General features: G+C 49.8%; 1 protein-coding gene across 1 annotated transcript in view; it reads left to right on the forward strand.

Moving 5' to 3' along the window:
* Positions 1-23233, forward strand: part of LOC110307408 (fer-1-like protein 4) — a 35726-nt gene that overhangs the window by 11683 nt on the left and 810 nt on the right. Inside the window, exons 20-42 of the mRNA XM_085828983.1 lie at positions 2266-2353; positions 2442-2558; positions 4117-4269; positions 5001-5154; positions 5272-5396; positions 5738-5872; positions 6144-6317; positions 6953-7069; positions 7161-7322; positions 11427-11625; positions 11765-11811; positions 11897-12025; positions 12912-12951; positions 13040-13140; positions 13217-13351; positions 13695-13811; positions 18042-18169; positions 18305-18475; positions 18992-19146; positions 19849-20009; positions 20491-20576; positions 22466-22564; positions 22722-22963. Of these exons, the coding sequence (XP_085685109.1) occupies positions 2266-2353; positions 2442-2558; positions 4117-4269; positions 5001-5154; positions 5272-5396; positions 5738-5872; positions 6144-6317; positions 6953-7069; positions 7161-7322; positions 11427-11625; positions 11765-11811; positions 11897-12025; positions 12912-12951; positions 13040-13140; positions 13217-13351; positions 13695-13811; positions 18042-18169; positions 18305-18475; positions 18992-19146; positions 19849-20009; positions 20491-20576; positions 22466-22564; positions 22722-22963 (3035 nt within the window). The remainder of the gene's footprint in view (positions 1-2265; positions 2354-2441; positions 2559-4116; positions 4270-5000; positions 5155-5271; positions 5397-5737; positions 5873-6143; positions 6318-6952; positions 7070-7160; positions 7323-11426; positions 11626-11764; positions 11812-11896; positions 12026-12911; positions 12952-13039; positions 13141-13216; positions 13352-13694; positions 13812-18041; positions 18170-18304; positions 18476-18991; positions 19147-19848; positions 20010-20490; positions 20577-22465; positions 22565-22721; positions 22964-23233) is intronic.

Here is a 23233-nt window from a genome sequence, read left to right on the forward strand (position 1 = left end):
ACACACACACACACACACACACACACACACACACACACACACACGATGGGGCCTCACTGCAAGTTCTGGTGGGTAATGTGTGTGGTATAAATTTGCAGAGGTTCCCTGCAGGCAGGGAAACAACCCACAAAGAGACAAGAATGAAACCTGATTCACTGAATTTTCAGATACTGGTGCTGGCCCAGGACTTTTGAATTCTGACCCCGATCATTTAGCCAGTTTTTGAGCACAGCACAATTTTGAGGGGAAAATGCTTTCTGATAACTCAGTCCCAAGTGGTCAATAAATTTAAGACCTGTTTACCATTGAGAACTTTTGCAAAGTGCATCTGGCTTTTTTCACAAAGATGAGTATTGCTGACTCAGAGATGGGTAACCACAATGCCTATGGGCGTCAGGATTGTCCCTGGGCCTCAGATAGCATAGGAGTCACTTAGGCTGTTGTGAAGTGCAAGTGGTGTCTCCCATTAGGATGGGTTTTATGGCCTAGAAGCAATGCTCAGGGTTTTAGGGGGAAAGGGCCTGGGATAAGTAAAACATAAATTCTGGGAGATATGGGCAGAGGCTCACTCACCAGGCAGCAAATGATCACCAGGTTGTTAAACTATATCCATCCATCCCTGGCCTCCCAGAGGACCAGCTAAGCAGTTCGTTCTGTGGAAGAGGTGTGTTTAACTTTCCTGGCGTCTCCAAGTGCACGTCTGTGTGCACAAGGACATTTTGCTTTCTACATAATTTATGGAGGAGCAGAGGCCAGTGTGACACAGGGTTGTCCTTGATGAGACAGGTGTATCTGATGAGGTTAGAGATAATGGGCCAGATGTGCAGAGCCTTTTAGTTCACTTTTAGAGTTTTATATTTGACCCTTAGATAGGCAACTGCAGTGGAGCAAAATAGATGGGAAAGTGCTGAGAGCCCTCTGGGTACTATGAGAATGCTCTGTGCGGCAGCGAGGGTGAGGACAGCAAGCAGCCAGTGTGGTGAGATGTCTGTCTGCCTTGATCCTGTGTGAGAAAGGAACTTAAACTGGGCGATCCTGGGAAAAGATGGAGAAGGGGGCGTGTGCTGGTTGCTAGTGTGTGCACACATGTGCTGGACATTAAACAGCCTCACGTACACAGAGCATGCGCTCTACTGCTGAATCCTGGACCCATCCTGGTGCTGGATTTTTAAGAAAGAATGTAAATAATTTAGTGAAAGATAAAGGTAACAATTGAAAATTTGACCTCTGTGGTTTTGTTTGTTTGTTTGTCGTGGTTTTTTTGGTTGGTTGGTTGGTTGGTTGGTTGGTTTTTGTTTTTGGTTTTTTGAGACAAGGTTTCTCTTTCTATAGTTCCAGCTGTCCTTGAACTTGGTCTGCAGATCAGCTAGCCTCAAACTGACAAGAAATCTACCTACCTCTGGCTCCTGAGTGCTGAGATTAAATTAGGTGTACGCTATCACCAACCAGCTTGACTGCTATGTGTTTTTAAAAACATTCCTTAATTACATTTAAAAAATAGTTTTAGTTATGTATGCATGCGTGCATTCATATCACGATGGGGATGGGGGATTTAGGAGATAATTCTCAGGAGTTGATTCTCTCCCCCATGCGGCTTCTCTTATAGTTAGGAAGCCAGCACCTTTCCCCTGAGGCCATCTCAGCAGGGCAACTTTGATGTGCGTTGGTTGGAAGTGGTCATTGGAAATCATGCATTCGCTTTGGCCATGTTGTATTCCAGCTTGCTCTGTCTCTGTCTCTCTCTCTCTCTCTTTCTCTCCAGAGTCTCACTTTATTGCCTTGGCTGTCTTAGAACTCCCTGTGTAGAGCAGGTTGACCTCAGACCCACAGAGCTCCACCTTCCTCTTCCTCCCAAGTACTGAGATTAAAGGCGCCGTGTCCCACCTCACCTGGAAGTCTAGTTATCTTCTAGTCAGGCTGGTGGAGACTAAAGCAGGCATTCCTTTCTGATGAATGTGGGTACAGGACTCTCCCACAGTGTAAACAAGTAGGCCTTCATGAGATGCTGTAGGCCTTGGGTGGGGCTGGCATAACTAACTAGCCTAACTGACTAGCAGTCAGGCGGTTGGTCTATAGACTTGTAGCTGAAGTAGCTCACGCAGAGATGTTAAATATTGGTGGCCACAGGGCTTAAAGACCAGGCTGTGCTTGTTGTATTTGGGCATGGGGCTCTCTGAGGAAGGACTGTCAGAGTCAGGAAGTAGGGGGCCTTCCTGAAGGAAGAGGTTCCAGGGTCCTGATCTCGGCCTTGACTTCTCTCTGCAGACAGTTTTGCCACGGTGCTGAGCGCAGGACGATGACTCGACCCAATGCCCTGGATCGTTGTCGAGCGAAACTCCTGACACACAGCCTGGTACACAGCCTGGTACACTCTGGGAAAGGAAGGAAGCCAGGGTGCCTGACAGAATCCTTCTACTCATGCTCTCTGCCTGCCCTTCTAGAATCTGATGGCAAGGCAAGGACTACGGCTTTTACGGAGCCTGAGGCTGAACAACATGCAGAGGACTATGGTGCTGGCTAAGAAGCTCCTGGCAAGGCTGCGCTTCCTGGCTCAAGAGGTGATGCCTTTCCTACTCTGCATACTTTCCTACGTTCTGGACCCTTCCAGAGACCTTTGGGCAGATGCAACAGTTGTCCTTTAGGTGACACGTGCTTCCTTTGGTGTACTTAAGGGTGCCAAACTCGGGGCTCGGCAGGGGTCCCAAGATTATCCAAGATTTGATTGGAAGGACAGGTGATTGATGTGCCTTGGGCACGGCCTCCTTTGACTGGAACGTGTGAGGAGAGCTTGTGCACACAATGGAGGCTGACAGTCTAGCCATCGTGGTTGGCCCTGCTGAAGCAGCGGGTGCAATTCCAAGCATATTTGTTAGTTGGGGTTTGGTGTAGGAGAGAGGATGGATGCCCAACATGTACAAATGCCTACAATTGGGAGACCTGGGTGGGCAGAAGTCAGCATTGGAAGGAGGAGCAAGGTAGGGATGTCATTAAATTAAATCTTAGAGCAAATTTAAGAGTCTTCCTAGCCAGGTGGCACATGCCTTTAATCCTAGCACTTGGGACGCAGAGACAGGCAGATTTCTGAGTTCAAGGCCAGCCTGGTCTACAGAGTGAGTTCCAGGACAGCCAGGGCTACACAGAGAAACCCTGTCTCGAAAAAAAAAGTCTTCCTCCCTCCTTCCTTCTTTCTTCCTCTCCCTCCCTCTTTCCCTCTCTCCCTCCCTCTCTCCCTCCTTTCTTACCTTGCCCATGATAAGCATGTGTTTTACCACTGAGTTACACCCAAGTCTTAAAAATGTTTAATGAAATCTTCCCTTTGTCAAAGGACATTTCATGACATAAATATGTGTCATATATAGTTTCATTGTTGTTGTTTTTGGTTGTTTGTTTTCGAGACAGGGTTTCTCTATGTAGCCCTGGCTGTCCTGGAACTCATGCTATAGACCAGGCTGGCCTCAAACTCAGAGATTTGCCTGCCTTTGACATCCAAGTGTTGTGGTTAGAGGCATAACCTAGCATGTCTGACTTCCGCAGTTTGTTTGTTTTTAAGGTGTATTTAGTTTGCCTGTATATTTTTGCACCATGGTCGTGCCTGGCTTCTGTAGTCAGGAGAACCATCAGACCCCCTGGAACTGGAGTTACAGATGCTTGTGAGCCGCCATGTGGGTGCTGAGAACCAAACCCAGGTTCTCTGGAAGAGCAGTCAGTGCGTTTAAGCCCTAAGCCAGCTCTCTATTCCTACTGATGTTGTTTTTAAGCATTACATTATTTTGCCTTTTTGTGTTACTGGGAACTGGACCCTCAATTGAAGATGGGGGAGCTAATACTTAAGTCAATAGAGTTCTGGGGGTGCACAGCCATCAGCACGACTGTGAGTGTGCTTACTACCACGGAACTTTACATGTAAACATGACAAGAGCGGAATGCTGTGTGCTGGGTGAGGACTTCAAGTTGGGCCTCGAGTCTGAGATGTCCCAGGGGGAGAGACCAGGGAGAGGCCAGGGAGCAGGTGGCCAGCGGTCAGAAAAAGTCAGGGCACTTGAAGTATCCACCAATCTTCGGGATCAGATAGTCTAAGCTCCAAACTCCCTAAGCAACCCGGTCCTCCGCTTGCAGCCACAGCCTCCCCTCCCTGACGTGCTGGTCTGGATGTTCAGTGGCCAGCGCCGTGTGGCCTATGCCCGCATCCCTGCACAGGATATACTGTACTCCGTGGTTGAAGAGGAGCGAGGCCGAGACTGTGGGAAGATCCAGAGTCTGCTACTCACAGTGAGATGGGGCTGGGATGGAGGTGCTGGGGAGAGTGGGCGGGGCTGGGATGGAGGTGCTGGGAAGAGTGGGCGGGGCTGGGATGGAGGTGCTGGGGAGAGTGGGCGGGGCTGGGATGGAGGTGCTGGGGAGAGTGGGCGGGGCTGGGATGGAGGTGCTGGGGAGAGTGGGGTGAGGTTCGTAGACACAGCAGAGCATCAGAGCAGGCAGGCGCCTCTGTGGCTCCCAACCAGAAACTCCCTGACCAGAAAGGCTAAAGGGGGTTGTGGCTTTGTCCAGGTCAGCCTGGGAGTGAAGTCAAGAGCAAACTTATCTGCCCTGGGCCTACAGTGGTCCTGACATATAGGCAAGGTGAAGAGGAGGGAGAGTGATCTTTCTTGCAAGCACAGCTGGTTTACAAGTAGAAAATTTCCAAATGAGCTGTCTCGGGAAGAAACACCAAAGCAAATTTTTTAACGGTGAGAAGCTGTGACCCTTGGGGTAAAGGACAGAAGATATAAATGTGCTGAGGATAGAGGGGACAGAGAGGGCAGGTTATGCATTTGGGATTAGGACTGTGGCTATAGGAGTGGCATCATAAGGCATGGGATGGGATCATGGGGTGGGATGGAGGGACCGAGGAAGGATGCAGAAGTGGGAGCAGACTCCCCACACTGGGGAACTTGGGTACCATCTCTCCTTGGCAGAGAGATTTGGGGCAGGGGGCTCCAGCATTCCTCCTTCCCACACAGGTACCTGGGTCAGCCCCTGGGGAGGTCTGTGCCAAGTTGGAGCTCTTCCTGTGGCTGGGGCTGGGCAAGCAAGCCAAGGCTTGCACCTCTGAGCTGCCCACGGATCTTCTGCCTGAACCCTCAGCTGGGCTGCCCCAAAGCCTATACCGGGATGGTGAGTTCAGGGCCAGGGTCAGCCCACTTTGCTGTTGACCCTAGAGAGGGGTTCATGAATCGGGGAACCCCAGCGGTCCCCTGAGCAAGCATATCTCCTTCTTTCCCCTCATCTCAGACTTCAGCTACTTCCAGCTGAGGGCTCACCTGTATCAGGCCCGTGGTGTGTTGGCAGCAGATGACAGTGGCCTCTCGGACCCCTTTGCACGTGTCCTCATCTCTACCCAGTGCCAGACCACAAGGGTGAGAGCCAGGCTGGGACACAAACAGTGGGGAGCAGGGAACAGGGTGCACTCTTGTCTCAGGTCCCACGTTTCTCTCCCTACTTTAGATTTTCAGGACAGAGTACTCGATAGGACTCTGGCCCAACTCAGGCCCTGGTGTAGAACAGACAGACAGTCTTTCTTGGGGTTGACTTTAGAGCTAGGAAAAGTAAGATGGTCACAGAGAGACACCAGAACTGGAGAGCCATGCCTTTGGTGATAAACAGCTCGTGAAAGCATCATATTGACTGCTCACCTGGAATATGAGGGGGGCTCCCTTCTGACATCTATCTTTGCCCCTTTCTCTTCATGGTTTCCAAGGTCTTGGAGCAGACCCTGAGCCCGCTATGGGATGAGCTCTTGGTATTTGACCAGCTGATTGTGGACGGCAGACGGGAGCATCTTCGGGAGGAACCTCCACTAGTGGTCATCAATGTCTTTGACCACAATAAGTTTGTGAGTGTGTCCCCTCCTCCACCCCATTTCCAGATGCCTCTTCCCCACTGTCTTGATGCCTCCCTTTTAGCTTCCCTTGCTCCTGTAATTTTGGGGTTTGCGGCAGAATGTCTCACTATGTAGTCCTGGCTGGCATGGAACTCACTGTGTAGAACAAGCCTGCCTGGAACTCATGGAGGGTGCCATCTGCTTCCTAAGCTCTGGGGTTAGCAATGTAGCCACCACTACCAGCTGTGTCTTTCTTATTTTCTCACTGCCTTGCCTCCTGCAGGGCCCTGCTGTGTTCCTGGGCAGGGCATTTGCAGCCCCAAGGGTAAAGTTAATCGAGGACCCATATCAGCGCCCTGAGCTGCAGTTCTTCCCCCTGAGGAAGGGGCCTCAGGCCGCTGGAGAGGTCATTGCAACCTTTGAGCTCATTGAGCTGGACTACAGCGGCCATCTTGAGGTTAGGAACCCTGGCCTGGCAGGCAGGCTGTATCTCCATTCTTATTACCAGGCCATCCTATCTTGGGGTGTCCCAAGGATAACTGTCTAGTCTCTTGTCCACATAAGTGCTGGCTGCAAGCCTCTCCTGGTTTGACCTCACTGGACACCCTGACCCCGGGTTTACTGATGGATATATTCAGGATTCATCTTGTCAGGTCTCTACCTCTAGAGAACCCATACTGCTGTTGATCCTGGGGTTATCCCACCCTGAATGCCTCAGACTTCCACCCCACTTTCCATACACCCATCTGCCTCTGCTCTATGAGAGGTCCTTCCTACAAATCCAGCTCTGTCTGGCTCCCCTGCATTGGCACGTCACAGAAACCCATGGCCCTTCTCCAAGTCTAGGCTTTCCATGTTTTGTTTTGTTTTTTTTTTTTTTTTTTTTTTTTGGTTTTTCGAGACAGGGTTTCTCTGTGTAGCCCTGGCTGTCCTGGAACTCACTTTGTAGACCAGGCTGGCCTCGAACTCAGAAATCCGCCTGCCTCTGCCTCCCGAGTGCTGGGATTAAAGGCGTGCGCCACCACGCCCGGCTGCTTTCCATGTTTTGGTGTGAATTCTGACTTGTTTTTTGTTTTTTGATTTTTCTTGTAGCCCTCTGTGCCCAGCGATGTGGAGCCCCGGGATCTGGCATCACTGGTTGAACCCATCTCTGGACACCTGTCTCTGCCTCCTAGCGTGCGCCCTGTGCTCAGGGCGTTCCGTGTTGAGGTAGCGCCAAGCACTGAAGCCTCTTCCCTTCTCCTAACCTGCTGGCCTCATGTCAGCCATAGCCCTCGACTCTCCCTCTTCCTGACCTTAGGTGCTGTTCTGGGGTCTGAGAGGATTGGGCCGTGTACATCTGTTTGAGATAGAAAAGCCTCAGGTTGTTCTGGAAGTGGCTGGCAGGCGTGTGGAGTCTGAAGTTCTGCCCAACTACCGTGAGAACCCCAACTTCACAGAGCTTGTCCGGCATGTGACAGTGGTGAGAGTGGGCACAGGGCGTGTCCCGTGTGTGACAGTGGTGAGAACATGCCAGGACACAGCCTGTAGGGCAGAGGAGCAAGGAGGCAGAGGCAGTGAATGGCGCTGACTCCGTTAGGGTGATTCAGGAGCAGCACTCCATCAAAGGCCAAACACTAAATATTTCAGGCTTTCATCTGCAGCCTTCAACTTTGCAACTTGTAGATGAAAACAGCAAGAGACCAAGCAGAAATTAACATGGCTGTGTTCTTTTTTTCTTTTATTTATTTATTTATTATTAGATATTTTCTTTATATTCATTTCAAACGCTATCCCGAAAGTTCCCTATGCCCTCCCTCCGCCCTGCTCCCCTACCCATCCACTCCCGATTCTTGGCCCTGGCATTCCCCTGTACTGGGGCATATAAAGTTTGCAATACCAAGGGGCCTCTCTTCCCAGTGATGGCTGACTAGGCCATCTTCTGCTACATATGCAGCTAGAGACATGAGCTCTGGGAGGATGGGGGTACTGGTTAGTTCATATTGTTGTTCCACCTGTAGGGTTGCAGACCCCTTCAGCTCCTTGGGTACTTTCTCTAGCTCCTCCATTGGGGGCCCTGTGTTCCATCTTATAGATGACTGTGAGCATCCACTTCTGTATTTGCCAGGCACTGGCATAGCCTCATACGAGACAGCTATATCAGGGTCCCTTCAGCAAAATCTTTCTGGCATATGCAATAGTGTCTGGGTTTGGTGGCTGATTATGGGATGGATCCCCGGGTAGGGTAGTCTCTGGATAGTCCATCCTTTCGTCTTAGTTCCAAACTTTGTCTCTGTAACTCCTTTCATGGGTATTTTGTTCCCTATTCTAAGGAGGAATGAAGTATCCACCCATTGGTCTCCCCTCTTCTTGATTTTCTTATGTTTTGCAAGTTGTATCTTGGGTGTTCTATGTTTCTGGGCTAATATCCACTTATCAGTGCATGGCTGTGTTCTAATAAAACTTTACTTAAAAAACTGGCAGTGGGCAGGACATGAATCTTGCCTGTAGTTCCATGACCTCTGGATTAATCTTTAGATTGGTGGCATTCTCTTGGTGATGTTGAATGAAGTTGTTAGCTGGAGTCCTGAAGAATAAACATCAGAGAATCTATCCAGTCTCTGAAACACGGGAGGAGAAGAAAAGGGCACTATAGCGGCTTCAGAGATGGCTCAGCCATTAAGAGTCAGTCCCTACTCCCCGAGGCAGAACTTCTCCCCTCTTTCCTTCTTCCCCTCCTCCCCTCCTCCCCCTCTTCCCCTCCCCTTCTCTCTTCTGGAGGTCAGAGAAGCAGGTTGAGGAAGGAGTCAGGTTTCCCTTTCCACATTTACATTTGTTCCAAGGATCACACAGGGTCACTGGGATTGTGTGGCAGGTGCTTTACCCACTGAGCAAGCTTGCCAGTGCTTTTTAACTTTTGAGAGATTTCCATACTGGCTTCCATTATGTGCCCATTACACTCCTAACAGCATTAAATAAGGCGTCCTCTTACCCACATTCTTGCCAGCATTTGTTTTGTTTTTGTTTTGTTTTTTTGAGGCAGGGTTTCTCTGTGTAGCCCTGGCTGTCCTGGAACTCACTCTGTAGACCAGGCTGGCCTTGAACTCACACAGATCCATCTGCTTCTGCCTCCCAAGAGCTGGGATTAGTGTGTGCTACCTCCTGGCCTGTTTCTTCTTTTGAAAACTGCTTGGTAAACTTGCAGAATCACAGGAACTCTTTGCCAGGTGTCCACTTCAGATGGGGACTCATGTCTAGGAAATATAAGGAACTGTGAAGACTAAACACAAACACAACCAAGACAGCGAGACAGCCAGTACTTTCGTTTTATAGAGGCAAAGACCCACTACGTAGCTCACGCTGACCTCAAACTTGTCATGCGTCCCCTGACCCCCAAAGACTGGGCTATCAGGTGTGTGCCACCACATCTTGGTATCAAGGAGGCTAATTTAATACAGTAATCGTATTCCCCCCAAGGGCTGTGTTTAGGGAACAGATACATTCAGACCATAATGAGACCTTTCCTTTCCTTCCAAGGCTCAAATCGGGCAGCACATCGTGTACCTGAAATCTCTCTTGCTGAGCTTGATGGTCTGTAGACAGATCAGCTGGATCAAGCTGTGCTCCCTGGTGTTTCTCACACCTCTTGAAACCCTCTTCATTGTTTTTCTAGCCAGTTCTATCCATTATCAATATTTGTTAGCTGTTATTCACGTCTCTCCAGCTCTGTCACTTCTCTTTTCAGAGTTGAGTATTGATTGGTCCCTGAGACATGCGCCGTAACACACGGCTCCCCCAATCCTCATCCATCACTTCCTATCCTTCTGTATTTTAAACTCTGTTGTTAGGTGCATGTCTGTTTACAGGCGTTTTAGCTTTTTGATGAATCAGCCCCTTTACCACTGTAGAATGACCCTCTGTGTCTCCAGTAATTTTTTGTTTGTTTCTCAGTCTATTTTAACTGATGGTATAACTTCTCTGTCTTTCAATCACTGTTTGCTTGATTATCTCCCAGTTCTTCCAATGTATGTATGTCTTTTTGATTTGTTATTTATTTTTGAGATACTGAGTGTTGAGCTCAGGGCCTCAAACATGCTATGCTATGCAATCAATCGACAACAAAGCCACAGCCTCAGACTTCAGCCTGTGTATGCCTTTGACCCTAAAGACTCTTTCATCTTTCAGGGTGTGGTGGTGTATGTGTTTAATCCCAGCACTTCTGAGGCCAAGGCATGTGGTTCTCCATGAGTTCAAGGCCTGGGGGTTTCAGGGAAGTCACAGTGATAGGAACCTGAGATTGCTTGTCAAATCACATCCACGGTCAAGAGAGGGAATCCATCCATCCATGTCTACTTGAGCTCAGCATCTTCTCTATACCAGCACAGTCCTTTATACACATATACAAATATACTTACACACTTACACAGTCCAGGATGCCCTGCCTAGGGGATGGTGCCTTCCAGGGCAATCTGGGTCTTCCCAATTTACAAGGAACACAATTAGGAAAACCCCTCCCACAACCTGATATAGACCATCCCGCCCTGAGACTCAATTCCCTGGCAGCTCTGGGTTGTATCCAATTGACAAAATGTCACAAATATGAATGCTTATTTTTCACAATTTATTTCAGATTATTACTCATTTTTTTTGACAGAGTCTCACTATATAACTCTGGCTGTCCTGGAATCATGATGTAGACCAGGCTGGCCTCAAACTCACAGAGATCCAGAGATCACCTGCCTCTGCCTCCCAAGCTGGGAATAAAGGCGTGCACCACCATGCCCAGCTATGATTCTCACTTCCAGGACATGGTGGTGTACTTCTGTAACCCCAGAACTTGGAAGACAGCAGCATGAGAATTGGCAACTCTGAAGCTGTCCTTGTCTATATAGCAACTTCCAGGCCAGCCAGGGCTACGTTGCATTTTGGTTTTGGTTTTGTTTTTTGGAGACAGGGTTTCTCTACATAGCTTTGGCTGTCCAGAAACTTGCTCCACCAACCAGGCTGGCCTCGAACTCACAGAGCCACCTGCTTCTGACTCCTGAGTGCTGGAATTAAAGACATGCTACAGCTGCCTGGTTACAAAGCATCTTATTAAAAACTTTTTAAAATCTGGTAATTGAATTGCAGGGACAGGTATATGCTTTTCTCCAGCATAGCTCTGTTTCTTCTCCTCTTTGGACAGGATAAATGAAGCCAGTGATCAGGTGTAATCATTGATCTCCCCCTCTTAGGTACCAGGGATAGCTAGGCAATCTCCTGGCTAAAGTCCATAATAGTTTATGGTTTGGACTCTATATTTGCCAGGTGAGCATTGTCTTATGCCTAAGAGCAACACTAACCTGTGCTCCTGGGGGCACTTTGTAGGTGCCAAAGTCCCTTTGCCTCAGTCATGTCACCATATTTAGGACAGTCTATTAGTCCAGACCGTGTCCCTTCTTTACCTGGGCAGAGACAGAGGCCGTGATGACGTTAGGGGCTGACAGTGTGGCAGATATGGGCACAGACTGACTCGTTTCTCCACCTGCTCTGTGCTCCTGTCTTCCTTCCCCAGGGCTTGGACTCACTTCCCGTTTCCTCTTTCTAGGACCTGCCAGAACAGCCATATCTGCAGCCCCCGCTGAGCATCTTGGTGATTGAACGCCGGGCCTTTGGCCGGACCGTTCTTGTGGGTTCCCATATTGTTCCCCACATGCTTAGATTCATACTCCAGGGTCATGAGGATCCCCAAGAGGAGGAAGAAACAGAGGAGGAGACAAGGGACCTGGTGCCACATGGGCCTCAAGGTCAGGAGTGTTCTCCGCAGGGGCCAGCAGATAGAAGCCCCTCTGGATCTTGGTACAGGCGGCTCCAGTGGACCGTCTTATGGGGTTCGGAGTCTGCTTTCTACTGGCCTAAACTCATGGCATCCCTTCCTACTCCCAGGAGAGAAGCCTCTGACTGAAGCAGGAACATCCAGACAGCTTCTGAAGGTGATGGGGGTGGTCCATAGCTGGACAGGGACGTCAGGGCTTGTGGTGGTACTGGCTGAGAATCACCAGGTCCTCTCTGCCTCAGGCCCCTCTAAAGAAGCTCACCTTAGGACTCCTGGGTCAAGGCCCTGAGCTAGAGGAAGACATCCCAGATCCAGAAGAGATGGACTGGTGGTCCAAGTACTATGCCTCCCTGCAGGAGTTCCAGGGGCAGGTAGGAGGAGTGGGACCCGATGAAAGGCAAGGAGAGGTCTCAGGCAACAGAGCCCTGCGTGTTCCAGGATCACTCTTGATCGCAGTGATTTTCCTTCTCAGCTCAGTTTTAGGGGTCAGATATCAGTATTTCTGTTGGCTACCACTCTGTTGTTGTCTAATAAAAATAGAACCCATTAAACCCAGCCCTCCATCCCTGTGAGTTCGAGGCCAGCCTGGTCTACATAACCAGTTATAGGCCAGGCAGGGATACACAACCTGTAGACCAGGCTAGCCTCGAATTCAGAGATTTGTGTACCTCTGCCTTCCAAATGCTGGGATAAAAGGCATGTGCCACCACTACATGGATCTTTTTTTTTTTAATTTTAATTTTAATTTAAAAAATAAAAGGAAGCCAGGTGTGGTAGGGTATATTGTTAAATCCCAATACTTGGGAGGCAGAGGCAGGTGGGTGTCTGTGAGTTTGAGGCCGGCCTGGTCTACAAAGCAAGTTCCAGGAGAGTCAGGGCTATTACAAAGAAAACCCTATCTTGAAAAACAAACAAAAAAGTAAAAGAGGACAAATGTGGTTAATTTTAGTAATGTTTTACTAATATATATATATATATATATATCATAATTTCGAGTAGTAATTATCATAACAATAATGAGCTATTTTGCATTCTCGGCGTTAAGTCTGGTGTGCGTTCCACCTCACAGCACCTCTCAGTGCAGACTAATCTCACACGTCAAGGACTCAGTGACCATATGTGGGTGGCGGTGACCAAGGTCACAGGACCAGACAATAAAGGCAACATCTAAAAAGGAAGTGACTGTGTAGCTGGGAAAGGGGGTGGGCCACTCATGGAGGGGAATGGCCAGGATCCCTGACCTGCCTTTGATTTCAGCTCAGCTCTGATGATGAGATGGACGAGGCTGGAGATGCAGGTGAGAGTCCCCGCTCTTCGCTCCTGTTCCTTTTGTCCACCTACCCCACCTCCATAGTTCTTACCTGGGCCATTTTTGCTGTTTCCAGATGGAACCCATCTCATTTCTGGGGACAGGGAGGCCCAGGAGCAGGGGGAGACTGATAACAAAGTCTCTGTACCTCGGAAGAAAGCAATCGCTACCCTGAAGGTGACGGGGTGCTGGGGAGAAGGGAGTCCCTGGGATTCGGGGTATAGAGTTGTCACCGAAGCCCCTTGCCTTTCAGATCTACAACAGCTCTCTGGAGGACGAGTTTAGCCACTTTGAAGACTGGCTGAGTGTGTTCCCCCTGTACAGAGGACAAGGCGGCCAGGATGGAGATGGAGAGGGAGCATCCGGACACTTTGTGGGCAAGTTCAAGGTATGCGTGCGAGAAGAAAAGGGCATGGAAAAAGACTAGAAAAACTTTCTTACAGGCTGCAGAGATGACTCAGGGGCTAACACTGGCTGCTCTTGCAGAGGACATAGATTCCATTCTCAGTATCATAGTGTGGTTCACAACCAACCTTAAGTCCAATTCCAGGGGACCTGACACCCTCCTGTGACCTGTGGGACCACACTCACACCACACGTAAACACAGACATACCTGCAGGGAAAACACTCACACATAAAACAAAATAAATAGATCTAATGTAATTGATTTTTAAAGACTTAACCTTTCTTACCAAGCCTTCTTCTGTCTCCCCCACCACCACCACCTCAGGGCTCCTTCCTAATTTACCCCGAGTCAGAGGCCAAATCCTTCTCTGAGCCTCAGATCTCCAGGGGGATCCCCCAGAACCGGCCCATCAAGCTTCTAGTCAGAGTGTATATAGTGAAGGTGAGTAGTGGTTGGTTCGTCCTCATGGCGCAGAGACAATATTGTGAAGTCTACAGAAGAAAGGCTCTCAAAGGTCCTCAGAGATCACAGAGGCTCACTCCTTCAGGGGTTGGGTAGAAGTCCCGGGTGTGGTTAGACTTCCCATCCCTCACAAAGCTTGCTGGTATCAGGACTTTTTTACATTCCGGTCTTGGGTTCGGGACGCTGTAGACTGTAGTGTCAGCTCCCCAGTTCCAGATTACCCTGTAGTTCCTCCCATTGTCATGTCTGTCATGCAGGCCTAGCGGGGCCCCGGAACTTCCTTAAAGGAATCTTGGGGAGCAAGAGGGAAGGAGCAGGTTGCTCTGCTGGTTGCTATGTCCCCACTCTCCTGTTTCAGACAGCATGCTTCACCCTGACCTAAGGATCTAGGACATCATGGGAAGAGACATTCTGTCACCACCTGACCCTCCTAGGGAACTGCTGAGCGTAGAACTCATTCTTACTGTCCCTTTTAACAACAGGGCAGACAGGGTGATCTGAGATAAATTACTTTGTAAGACATTTAGACATGCTAGTCAAAATTATTTTTTAATGAATCCGAAGCTCTAAAGAAAGAAAACTTTCCTTTCCCTGAGTGAGGAGGCAGCGGTAGTTTTTCCAGGTGAGCCCTGGAGCTCAGGCTGTCTCCAAAGGGTTTGTCCACATCTGAACTTTGACCTTGGGGGTCTTAGAGCCTGAGCAAGGGAGGGGGCTGGAAACAAGGACCTCTGAGAAAAGCAGGCCAGCAGGCGGCTTGCCAATGGGAAAGGAGTCTGTTTCGGGGCAACTGTCTTTCTGGGGGATGTGCATTTAGCAAGGTCCCACACTGATTTAAGACTAGGATTTATATTTTCTGTTTAAACCAAAAAACTCAAAACTGAGAGTTGAGGTTTGGCTCAGAACACTTCCAAGGCGTGTTCAAGGCCATGGCAGAGGAAACAACAATCTTAGGATCATATCTGTGATCTCAGCTCCCAGGAGGCCAAGACAGGAGGATTACTGTGAATTCCAGGCCAACCTGAGCTACATAGTGAGACCAAAACCCAACCCAACCCAGTCCAACCCCCTAAAATCCCCAAACCCAAACCATAACTAGGCATAGCCATGTCGACCATGGAATCTGTGGAAGAAAGAGAATCAAAATCCCAACCTAGGGCCTGCAAGGTAGCTCAGCAGGTAAGAGCACGGGCTGCTCCTCCAAAGGACCGGGCTGATTCCCAATACCCACGAGGCAGCTCACTAACATCTGTAACTCCAGTACCAGGGCATCTGATGCTTTCTTCTGGCTACTGTCTCAGGCATTCACCTGGTGGGTAAATAGACATACATGAAGGCAAAATACCCACACACGGGGCTGGAGAGATGGCTCAGTGGTTAAGAACACTGACTGCTATTCTAGAGGTCCTGAGTTCAAATCCCAGCCACCACACGGTGGCTCCCAACCATCTGTAATGGGATCTGATGCCCTCTTCTAGTGTGTCTGAAGACAGTTATACTGTACTCATATAAATAAAATAATAAAACTTTAAAAAATACCCACACACATAAAAAATAAAATGAAAATCAAACAAAAACCCTCAGCAAACCAAAGAAGCCAACTAACCAAAACCAAATAAGCGAGCAAACAGTCAAAACAGCCAAACAAGCGAGTGGTGCCCACCGTGGCTACAGTCTCAGAACTGCGGCAGGAGAGGCAAGAGAATCAGAAACTCAAGGCCAGCTTCAGCTACATGCTAAGCTATAGGCTAGCCTGCTCCACCAGAGACCCTGCCTCCTAAAACCAAGAATTACAAACCAGCAAACAAAACCCAAATTCATTCAAAGTGACCGTAAACCCAGCCTCAAAGTTTCCATAGGGTTAAAAACAAACGTGGGCTCACAGCACAAAATTATAGAATATGTAAGAAAACAGTATCAGGAGAAATGACCGAAGCCCTGCACAGCAAGGATAACAGACACCACGCTGTTCTGGATGTTAGAACTGTCAGTCATTAGGTGAGAAATAACAGCTTACATGGGTTTTGTAAGCAGAGATAGCTCCACTGTCAGAAGTGACTTGCAAAGATGGTGGGATTGTAAAGGGTTTGCTGTATCAGCATGAGAATCCAAGTTCAATTCTGTAACTCACTACTGGGGGAAAAATAAAACAAAACCCAAGTGTGAGGCTTTACACTTGTAACCTTAGCACTGAGGTGGGTGCCTGACCAGCCAGCTGAGCTTCATTGTCAACTTCCAGGCCAACACACACACACACACACAGACTCGCACACATTCACCCACACAGAGAAAAATGACACCCTGGAGAGTGGAAAGGTAACTTGGTAAGAAAAGTGTTTGCCTTGGAAGCCCAGAGACCTGGGTTTGATCCTAAGAACCCATGCAAAAACAAACAAACAAACAAACAAACCAGACTTGTGCACATAGTTGGAATCCCAGAGTAGGAAAGGTGGAGATGGGTGGAGCCCTGTGGCTCACTGGCCACTCACTTTAGCTTACATGGCCAGTTCCAGGCCAGTGGGAGATGCTGTCAAACAAACAGAAGTGTAGACAGTAAGGAACAGCACCCAAGGAGGCGCTTTGACTTCAACATGCACATATACACACCTGTGCCCTCATGAACACACAAAAGCAATTTGAGAGCTGGGCCTGGCTGCACAGACCTGTAATTGCAGCCTCTTTGGAGGCTGGGGTAGGATTGGAAATTTAAGACCCCGAGGACTGGAACCATGGCTCAGAGACGGGATGCTCTCTCAGTGTACACAGAGCCCTGGATTTAATCCCCAGAATCACACACACCAGGTGTGGGGTGTGCCTGTAGCCCCAGCACTCAGGAGGTGAGAGCAAAGGGGTCAGGAGTTCAAGGCCAGCCTCAACCATCAAGCAAGTTTGAGGGCAGCCTGAGCTACGTGAGCCCTTGTCTCAAGCTTGACTAGGGGTCTGGTAGGTAACGTGCTTGCTATAAAAGCAGGGAAACGTTTGCATCCCCAGTGCCTGTGTAGAAAGCTGGCCTTGGTGGTGCGCACCTAGGATCCTGGCGCGAAGAAGGTGGGGGCTGGATGACCACTGAGATGCACTGGCCGGCCTGCTGAGCTACCCTGGCAAGCTCCAGGGTCAGTGAGAGACCGTATCTCAAAAATAAGATAGGGACTGGGAAAGACTCCCAGGGATTGATTTAAGGCTCCCCATAGGCACGCACACATTCATGAAGGTACATATGTATACACCAAACTACACACACACACACACACACACACACACACACAGAGAAAGACTTAAAAGCAGGTAGCTGACGACATAGCTGGGTGGTGGAACATTTGCCTACTAAGCAGGAGGCCCTGGGTTCAAACTCCAGTCTTGAAAAAAGGCTGCCTGAATAGTTTGGAAAAAAAAATAACCCACATATTTCTAAAACTGAAAAGTCAGTATAAAAACAACTGCCCAGGCATATAAAAATGGGTATGTAGAGTATTATATAACTGTTTAAAATGAGTGAGAAAGATCTTTGTGTCCTTAAACCGAGTAGTTTCCAGAAGCTGGCATAGGGTGAAAATAGGAAAGTACAAAGGACTGTGGGTAGTGTGGTCTTTATGTATATGAGAAACACTGATCGTGGTTTCATAATAAAAGTCTTGGAGACTCCGTGTAGCAAAAGCAAGACAGATTCATTTTCAGTTTAGAAGCCAGATGTCAACCTAGACAAAAGGCAAATGTGATGGGTATGCCAGTTTGGTACAAAATAGTGAGTTTGATATCCCTAGTCATATTTCCCATCCCCAGCCCCCCAGGCAAATTCTTGAGATAGGACAGATCTTCCTGGTGTCTAGTATTGTCCCCTCCCCTATTCTCATCCTGTGGGCTCATCCTATGGCTGAGTCACACAGTAGATTTTTCTACCTTTTCAACCTTAGGCTGAACTGTCAACAAGAGCTAGGCACCAACTGCTGGAGACCGGCCTCGTGCCTCTAGCTTACCTGCCATTCTCCAATGGGTTCTAAACAAATCTCCTACATGAATGGGCTGTAAGGATTTATTTCTTACAATTCGATGAAGAAGAGCCAGGGGCTGTGATGTGGCAGTTGGCTAGCGAGGAGGAGGGCCTGGGTTTGACCTCCAGCATCTCATAAAATCCTGAAATTAGGTCCAACAAGGGCCTGGGCTTCCAGGATGCTAGACCTCCTGACTCCACTGGATTTGGCTTCTACCCCCTAGGCTACCAACCTGGCTCCTGCAGACCCCAATGGCAAGGCAGACCCCTATGTGGTGGTTAGCGCTGGCAAGGAACAGCGGGACACTAAGGAACGCTACATCCCCAAGCAACTCAACCCCATCTTTGGAGAGTGAGGCTGGGCCCTGGGCTTGGGAATGGGGGCGTCCCCGGCTCCACAGCTTCTTGCCTAGGCAACTGTGGTGAGGGCTGGACACTGCCACCCCAGGTCTCCTCTGAGGGCATGGATCGGTCGCTTCCTTTCCAGGGTCCTGGAGCTGAGTGTCTCCCTCCCAGGCCAGCCAGAGCTGACTGTGGCCGTATTCGACCATGACCTCGTGGGTTCCGATGACCTCATTGGGGAGACCCACATTGACCTGGAAAACAGATTCTATAGCCACCACAGAGCCAACTGTGGGCTGGCCTCCCAGTATGACGTGTGAGTCAGTACGGCAGGGCCCTAAGAAGCCATTTCCAAAACAAACACCTGCGAAGTTCACATCCCCACTTAAAAACTTGGGTGCTGGTCTTCTCCTTCATCTTGTCTGAGGCAGGGTCTCCTCACTGTTGTGTGCCAGGCTACCTGGCTCGTAAGCTTCCAGTCTCCTGTCTCCACCTCCATCTCCCACAGGAGTTGTGAGATTACTCACACTTGCACTGCTGACCTTTGTGTGGGCTCTGGGGATTTGAATTCAGGGCCTCATGGGTAGGCCACAAGCCCTTTGATACAGCTCCAAACAGATCTCTCAGTCCTCACAGGACCATCTCTGTTTCCAAAAGGGGAGCTTCTCCTACCCCCTAGCAAGACATCCTAGACATTTGGTATCCAAGACCTGAGCTTGGGTATTGGGGTTTTGGTACTAAGTCATTCGACCTCTTTGACCTCAGTTCTTCCTCTTCCCTTTGTGTCCCACTGTGCTCACACACAGTCCTAGCTGTTCCCTTCTGCCCGCAGGAATGGGTACAATGCCTGGCGAGATGCATTCCGGCCTTCACAGATCCTGGCTGGGCTGTGCCAGCGCTGTGGCCTTCCCGTCCCTGAATACCGAGCCGGGGCTGTCAAAGTGGGCAGCCGAGTTTTTCTGACACCATCTGAGGCCCCGCCTCCAGGTACCAGACCCTGTCTGTTGGACAGGCCACAGCGGGTAGGAGGGAGGTAGACCAAGGCACAGGACGCACCAGGTGTCGGGCTCCTGTGCCCAGCAGAGCCCACTGACCGCAGCAGGCACAGGGGTGTTTGTGAGTTTGGCTGAGTTAGGACAAGATTCCTGGATGTTGGGAGAAAATGATCTCAGGTTGACCTCCTGGAGCACAGGATCAGATCTATACAGTCTGTGGCTATGGAATTCACACTTCACATGGCTGAACAGGGCTTGATCAAAGGTGATGGCTGGCTCTTCCACAGTCTTCAGTCAGTAGTTATAGCAGCACCCCTGCCACCCCACCCCCCACCCCCCACTTTTTGTACATGATAGGCTTGCTCTCTCAGGCCACAGGGTTTTGGGTTTTGTTGTTGTTGCTTTTTAGTTTAGTTTAGTTTAGTTTAGTTTTTCTGGATGGCAGCTGTTGAGGAGGTCTCTCTCTATGGAGCCCTGGCTGTCCTGGAACTTACTATGTAGACTAAGTTGTCCTTAAACTCACAGAGATCCTCCTGCCTCTGCTGGGATTAAAGGTGTGAATCACCATGCCCCGCACAGGCCACAGGCTTTATCTAGTACAGTGCCAGTCTCAGTGGAGAGCTACTGAGGAGGGCGGGGCAGGGGAGGGGGAGGGAGGGTTCTGTGAAGCCAAGCCCATACCCCCTTGTTTCAGATGACAGGAAACCCAAGGTGACAAGTGAGGCTTCTGAGGAGGCCCAAGCATTGCACGTGTTGAGGCGTTGGCAGGAGATGCCAGGCCTTGGGATCCAGCTGGTACCTGAGCATGTGGAAACACGGCCTCTGTACCATCCTCGCAGCCCTGGGCTACTGCAGGTGAAGGAACTGTAGCACCCCTAAGACTCAAGACTCCCACCTGACTCTGGACCCTTTCCCCAAGTCCTCTGCCCATACACAACTACCACTGACCCTGGCTCCTGGTGTCAGTAAGCATTCTATGCAGCCTTGGAGTCTTGGCCCTGTCATGGGCTCCTTAGTTCTTGTCCTAGAAGATCCCCAACCCTGAGCCAACAAGGTTCAGACCCAGGGCTCCACCCTGGGTTATCTGGGCCTCAAGAACACCATATACTACTCTTGATTTCAATTTCCTTTCTTGGAAACTTATCTTGAACCCAGACTTTGCCTTGACCTTGGCAACCTCACGTTAGACTCTTACCTTTACCCTAATACCCCAAATCTACCCAGTAACTCCTGCCCTTCACCTTCCTCATTCCCCACTGGGGACAGAGCAGCACTGGATTCCCTGAAGAAAAGGAGTTCTCTAGCAAGACCCTGCATCCTGGTTTTGTGCTCTTAGGGATCCCTTCATATGTGGATTGACATCTTCCCCAGTGATGTGCCGGCCCCACCCCCAGTTGACATCAAGCCTCGGCAGCCAATCAGGTGAGAGAATTTGGGCCTCTCTACTCTCTGGAAACCCAACCTCCATTGAATGAGGCCAAGACTTCTGCCTGTGACTTGTGGGCAGTTGAGTTTCATACCCCCCCTTGCCCATAAGCCATGAACATTGTTCTGTATAGTGTCCAGATGTCCTTCAGTAAACCCTGCTCCTCCCTGGGCTAGCACAAATGCAGTTCTATGAGGATATCTCTTCTACCTCTAGGCTCTGCTCTTCTTGGTATACCTCTTAGGGAGCCCCCACCCCTTTTTTAATGTGTACTGATCTTTTGTCTGCATGTATGTCTGTGTATTGCAAGCTCGCCTGTGGCCTGCAGAGGCCAGAAGGAGGGTGGCATCAAATCTCCTGAGCCACAGAAGACTGTAAGTCACACTGTGGATGCTGGGAACTGAACCTGAGTCCTTTGGCAGAGCAACAAGTGCTCTTAATCACTGAGTCATCTCTTCAGCTCCTCAGAGACCCTTTTGCAGCCTAAGGACAAGACAGCTTCTAAGAGTGTTGGCTTATCTCTTAAGAACCAGGCTTGTTGAGTGGAAATAAATGCCTTTAGAGCCAAGGCCCAAAGCTACTTCCCCACACCGGCCACTGGCTGGTCTAGGTGATGCTGTCACCGTGGGGAGGGACTTTGGCAGCACAGCTTGACAATTTCTGTGGTCTTCCCAAGCCTGAGTCCAATAGAAGCCCGTCCCACCAGAACCACACAGATTGACAAAGTGGTTGGGCAGAGTCAGAGGGAAACCGGGTATGGCAGTGTATCTGTGTACTCAGAAGGCAGAGGCAGGAAGATCAGGAGTTCAAAGGCCAGCCTCAGTTTCATAGAGATCAGGGTTAGCCTGGGCTACATGAGACCCTGTCTCAACCAAACAAAATCAGAGATTGTTAATAAACGAAGCGAAGAGACATCCAAGCAACCCCCTGACAACCACGAGGCCGTGCCGGGGAGGAAACAGAATGTCCCAGCTCTCATGTTCTCACCCCTTCCCTCTCTGCCTGTCTTTTCTCATACTTTCCTGTACCCCAGAACTTCAGCTTATACACCATGTGGCTCGCTGTGGCTCTAACTGAAGCTGACAGCTGCTGAACCACTCAAGAGTCCCAGGCTTCTGACTCCACATGATAAGAAGCTCACTGTACTGGCTCGGATCAGAGCACTCCTGGTGCTGCAATTGTAGTGGGAAATGATCAGTGGTACCTGACTCAGCTCTTTTCTGTTCCCACAGTCCCCCTCTTGTCTTTTGAGACGAGGTCTTACATAGCTCCAGCTGGCCCTGAACTAGGGATGCAGCCATGGATGGCTTTTGAACTCTCTTAACCCTCTTGCCTCTACTTCTCCAGTGCTGGGATTGACAGGCATGCATCACCACACCTTACTATAGTGCTGGAGATCGAGCCCAGGGCCCCTCAGAAGCTAGGCAAGCACTCAACTGAACAAAGATCAAAGATTTTTCAGCTGTTGTGGTTTGGGGACAGGGTCTCATGCAGCCTCCTGGATGAACTCCAAACCTCTGGGGTGAGGGGAGCTGATACTACAGGCCTGTGTGCCACCACCCCCACTTAAGAGTTGCTGGGTAGGGCTGGTGAGATGGCTCAGTGGATAAGAGCACCCGACTGCTCTTCCAGAGGTCCAGAGTTCAAATCCCAGCAACCACATGGTGGCTCACAACCATCCGTAACGAGATCTGGCGCCCTCTTCTGGAGTTTCTGAGGACAGCTACAGTGTACTTACATATAATAAATAAATAAATCTTTAAAAAAAAAAAAAAGAGTTGCTGGGTAGTCAACCCCGGGACTGTGGGGTTGTAGGCCAGTATTCTACCCACTGAGCTACACTCCCAGGACCCTTGTTAACAGTCTGAAACCACTGCCTCTCCAGCTATGAGCTCAGAGTTGTCATCTGGAACACGGACGATGTGGCTCTGGATGATGTGAACCCACTCACTGGAGAGATGTCAAGCGACATCTATGTGAAAAGGTAGGCCTACAGGCCAGACTGGCCAAATGGCTGCTCTACAGGAAACTGCAAATGGGGACCCCGTGTTCACATCCTCTGTGTGCTGACGGCTGAGTCCTGGGTGTGGCCCTAGTCCTGATACCCATCTTGCCCTGGGCTGTCTCCTTCCCTCACCCAGCTGGGTAAAGGGTCTGGAGCAGGACAGACAGGAGACAGATGTCCACTTCAACTCCCTGACCGGAGAGGGCAACTTCAACTGGCGCTTTGTGTTCCGCTTTGACTACCTGCCGACGGAGCGGGAGGTGAGCGTCCGGCGCAAGCCTGGACCCTTCGCCCTTGAGGAGGCTGAGTTCCGGCAGCCAGCAGTGCTGGTCCTGCAGGTCTGGGACTACGACCGAATCTCTGCCAACGACTTTCTTGGTACTTAGCTTTCCTAACCTCAAGTCTACACTTATCTGTCCCTGTTGTCTTTGCACCAACCTTTTCCTCTTTGTCCCTTAGTTTAAATTCTAACCTTGAATCCTGTTGATTTCAGAGCCCAGGCTTATACCTAGTGTTCAGGGAGCTTGGTGCAGTAAAACCTCTTCCATGCTCCCCCACCTCCCCCTACTGTCCTGAAGTCACTTTGGAGTCCCTCTGTGACCTTTGATTGGCGGTCTGATTCTAGACCTCTATAGCTGTGGTCTGACC

The sequence above is a fragment of the Mus caroli genome, unplaced genomic scaffold, assembly GCF_978045245.1.
Source record: "Mus caroli unplaced genomic scaffold, Mus_caroli_1 scaffold_2, whole genome shotgun sequence".
NCBI classification, from domain to species: Eukaryota; Metazoa; Chordata; class Mammalia; order Rodentia; family Muridae; genus Mus; species Mus caroli.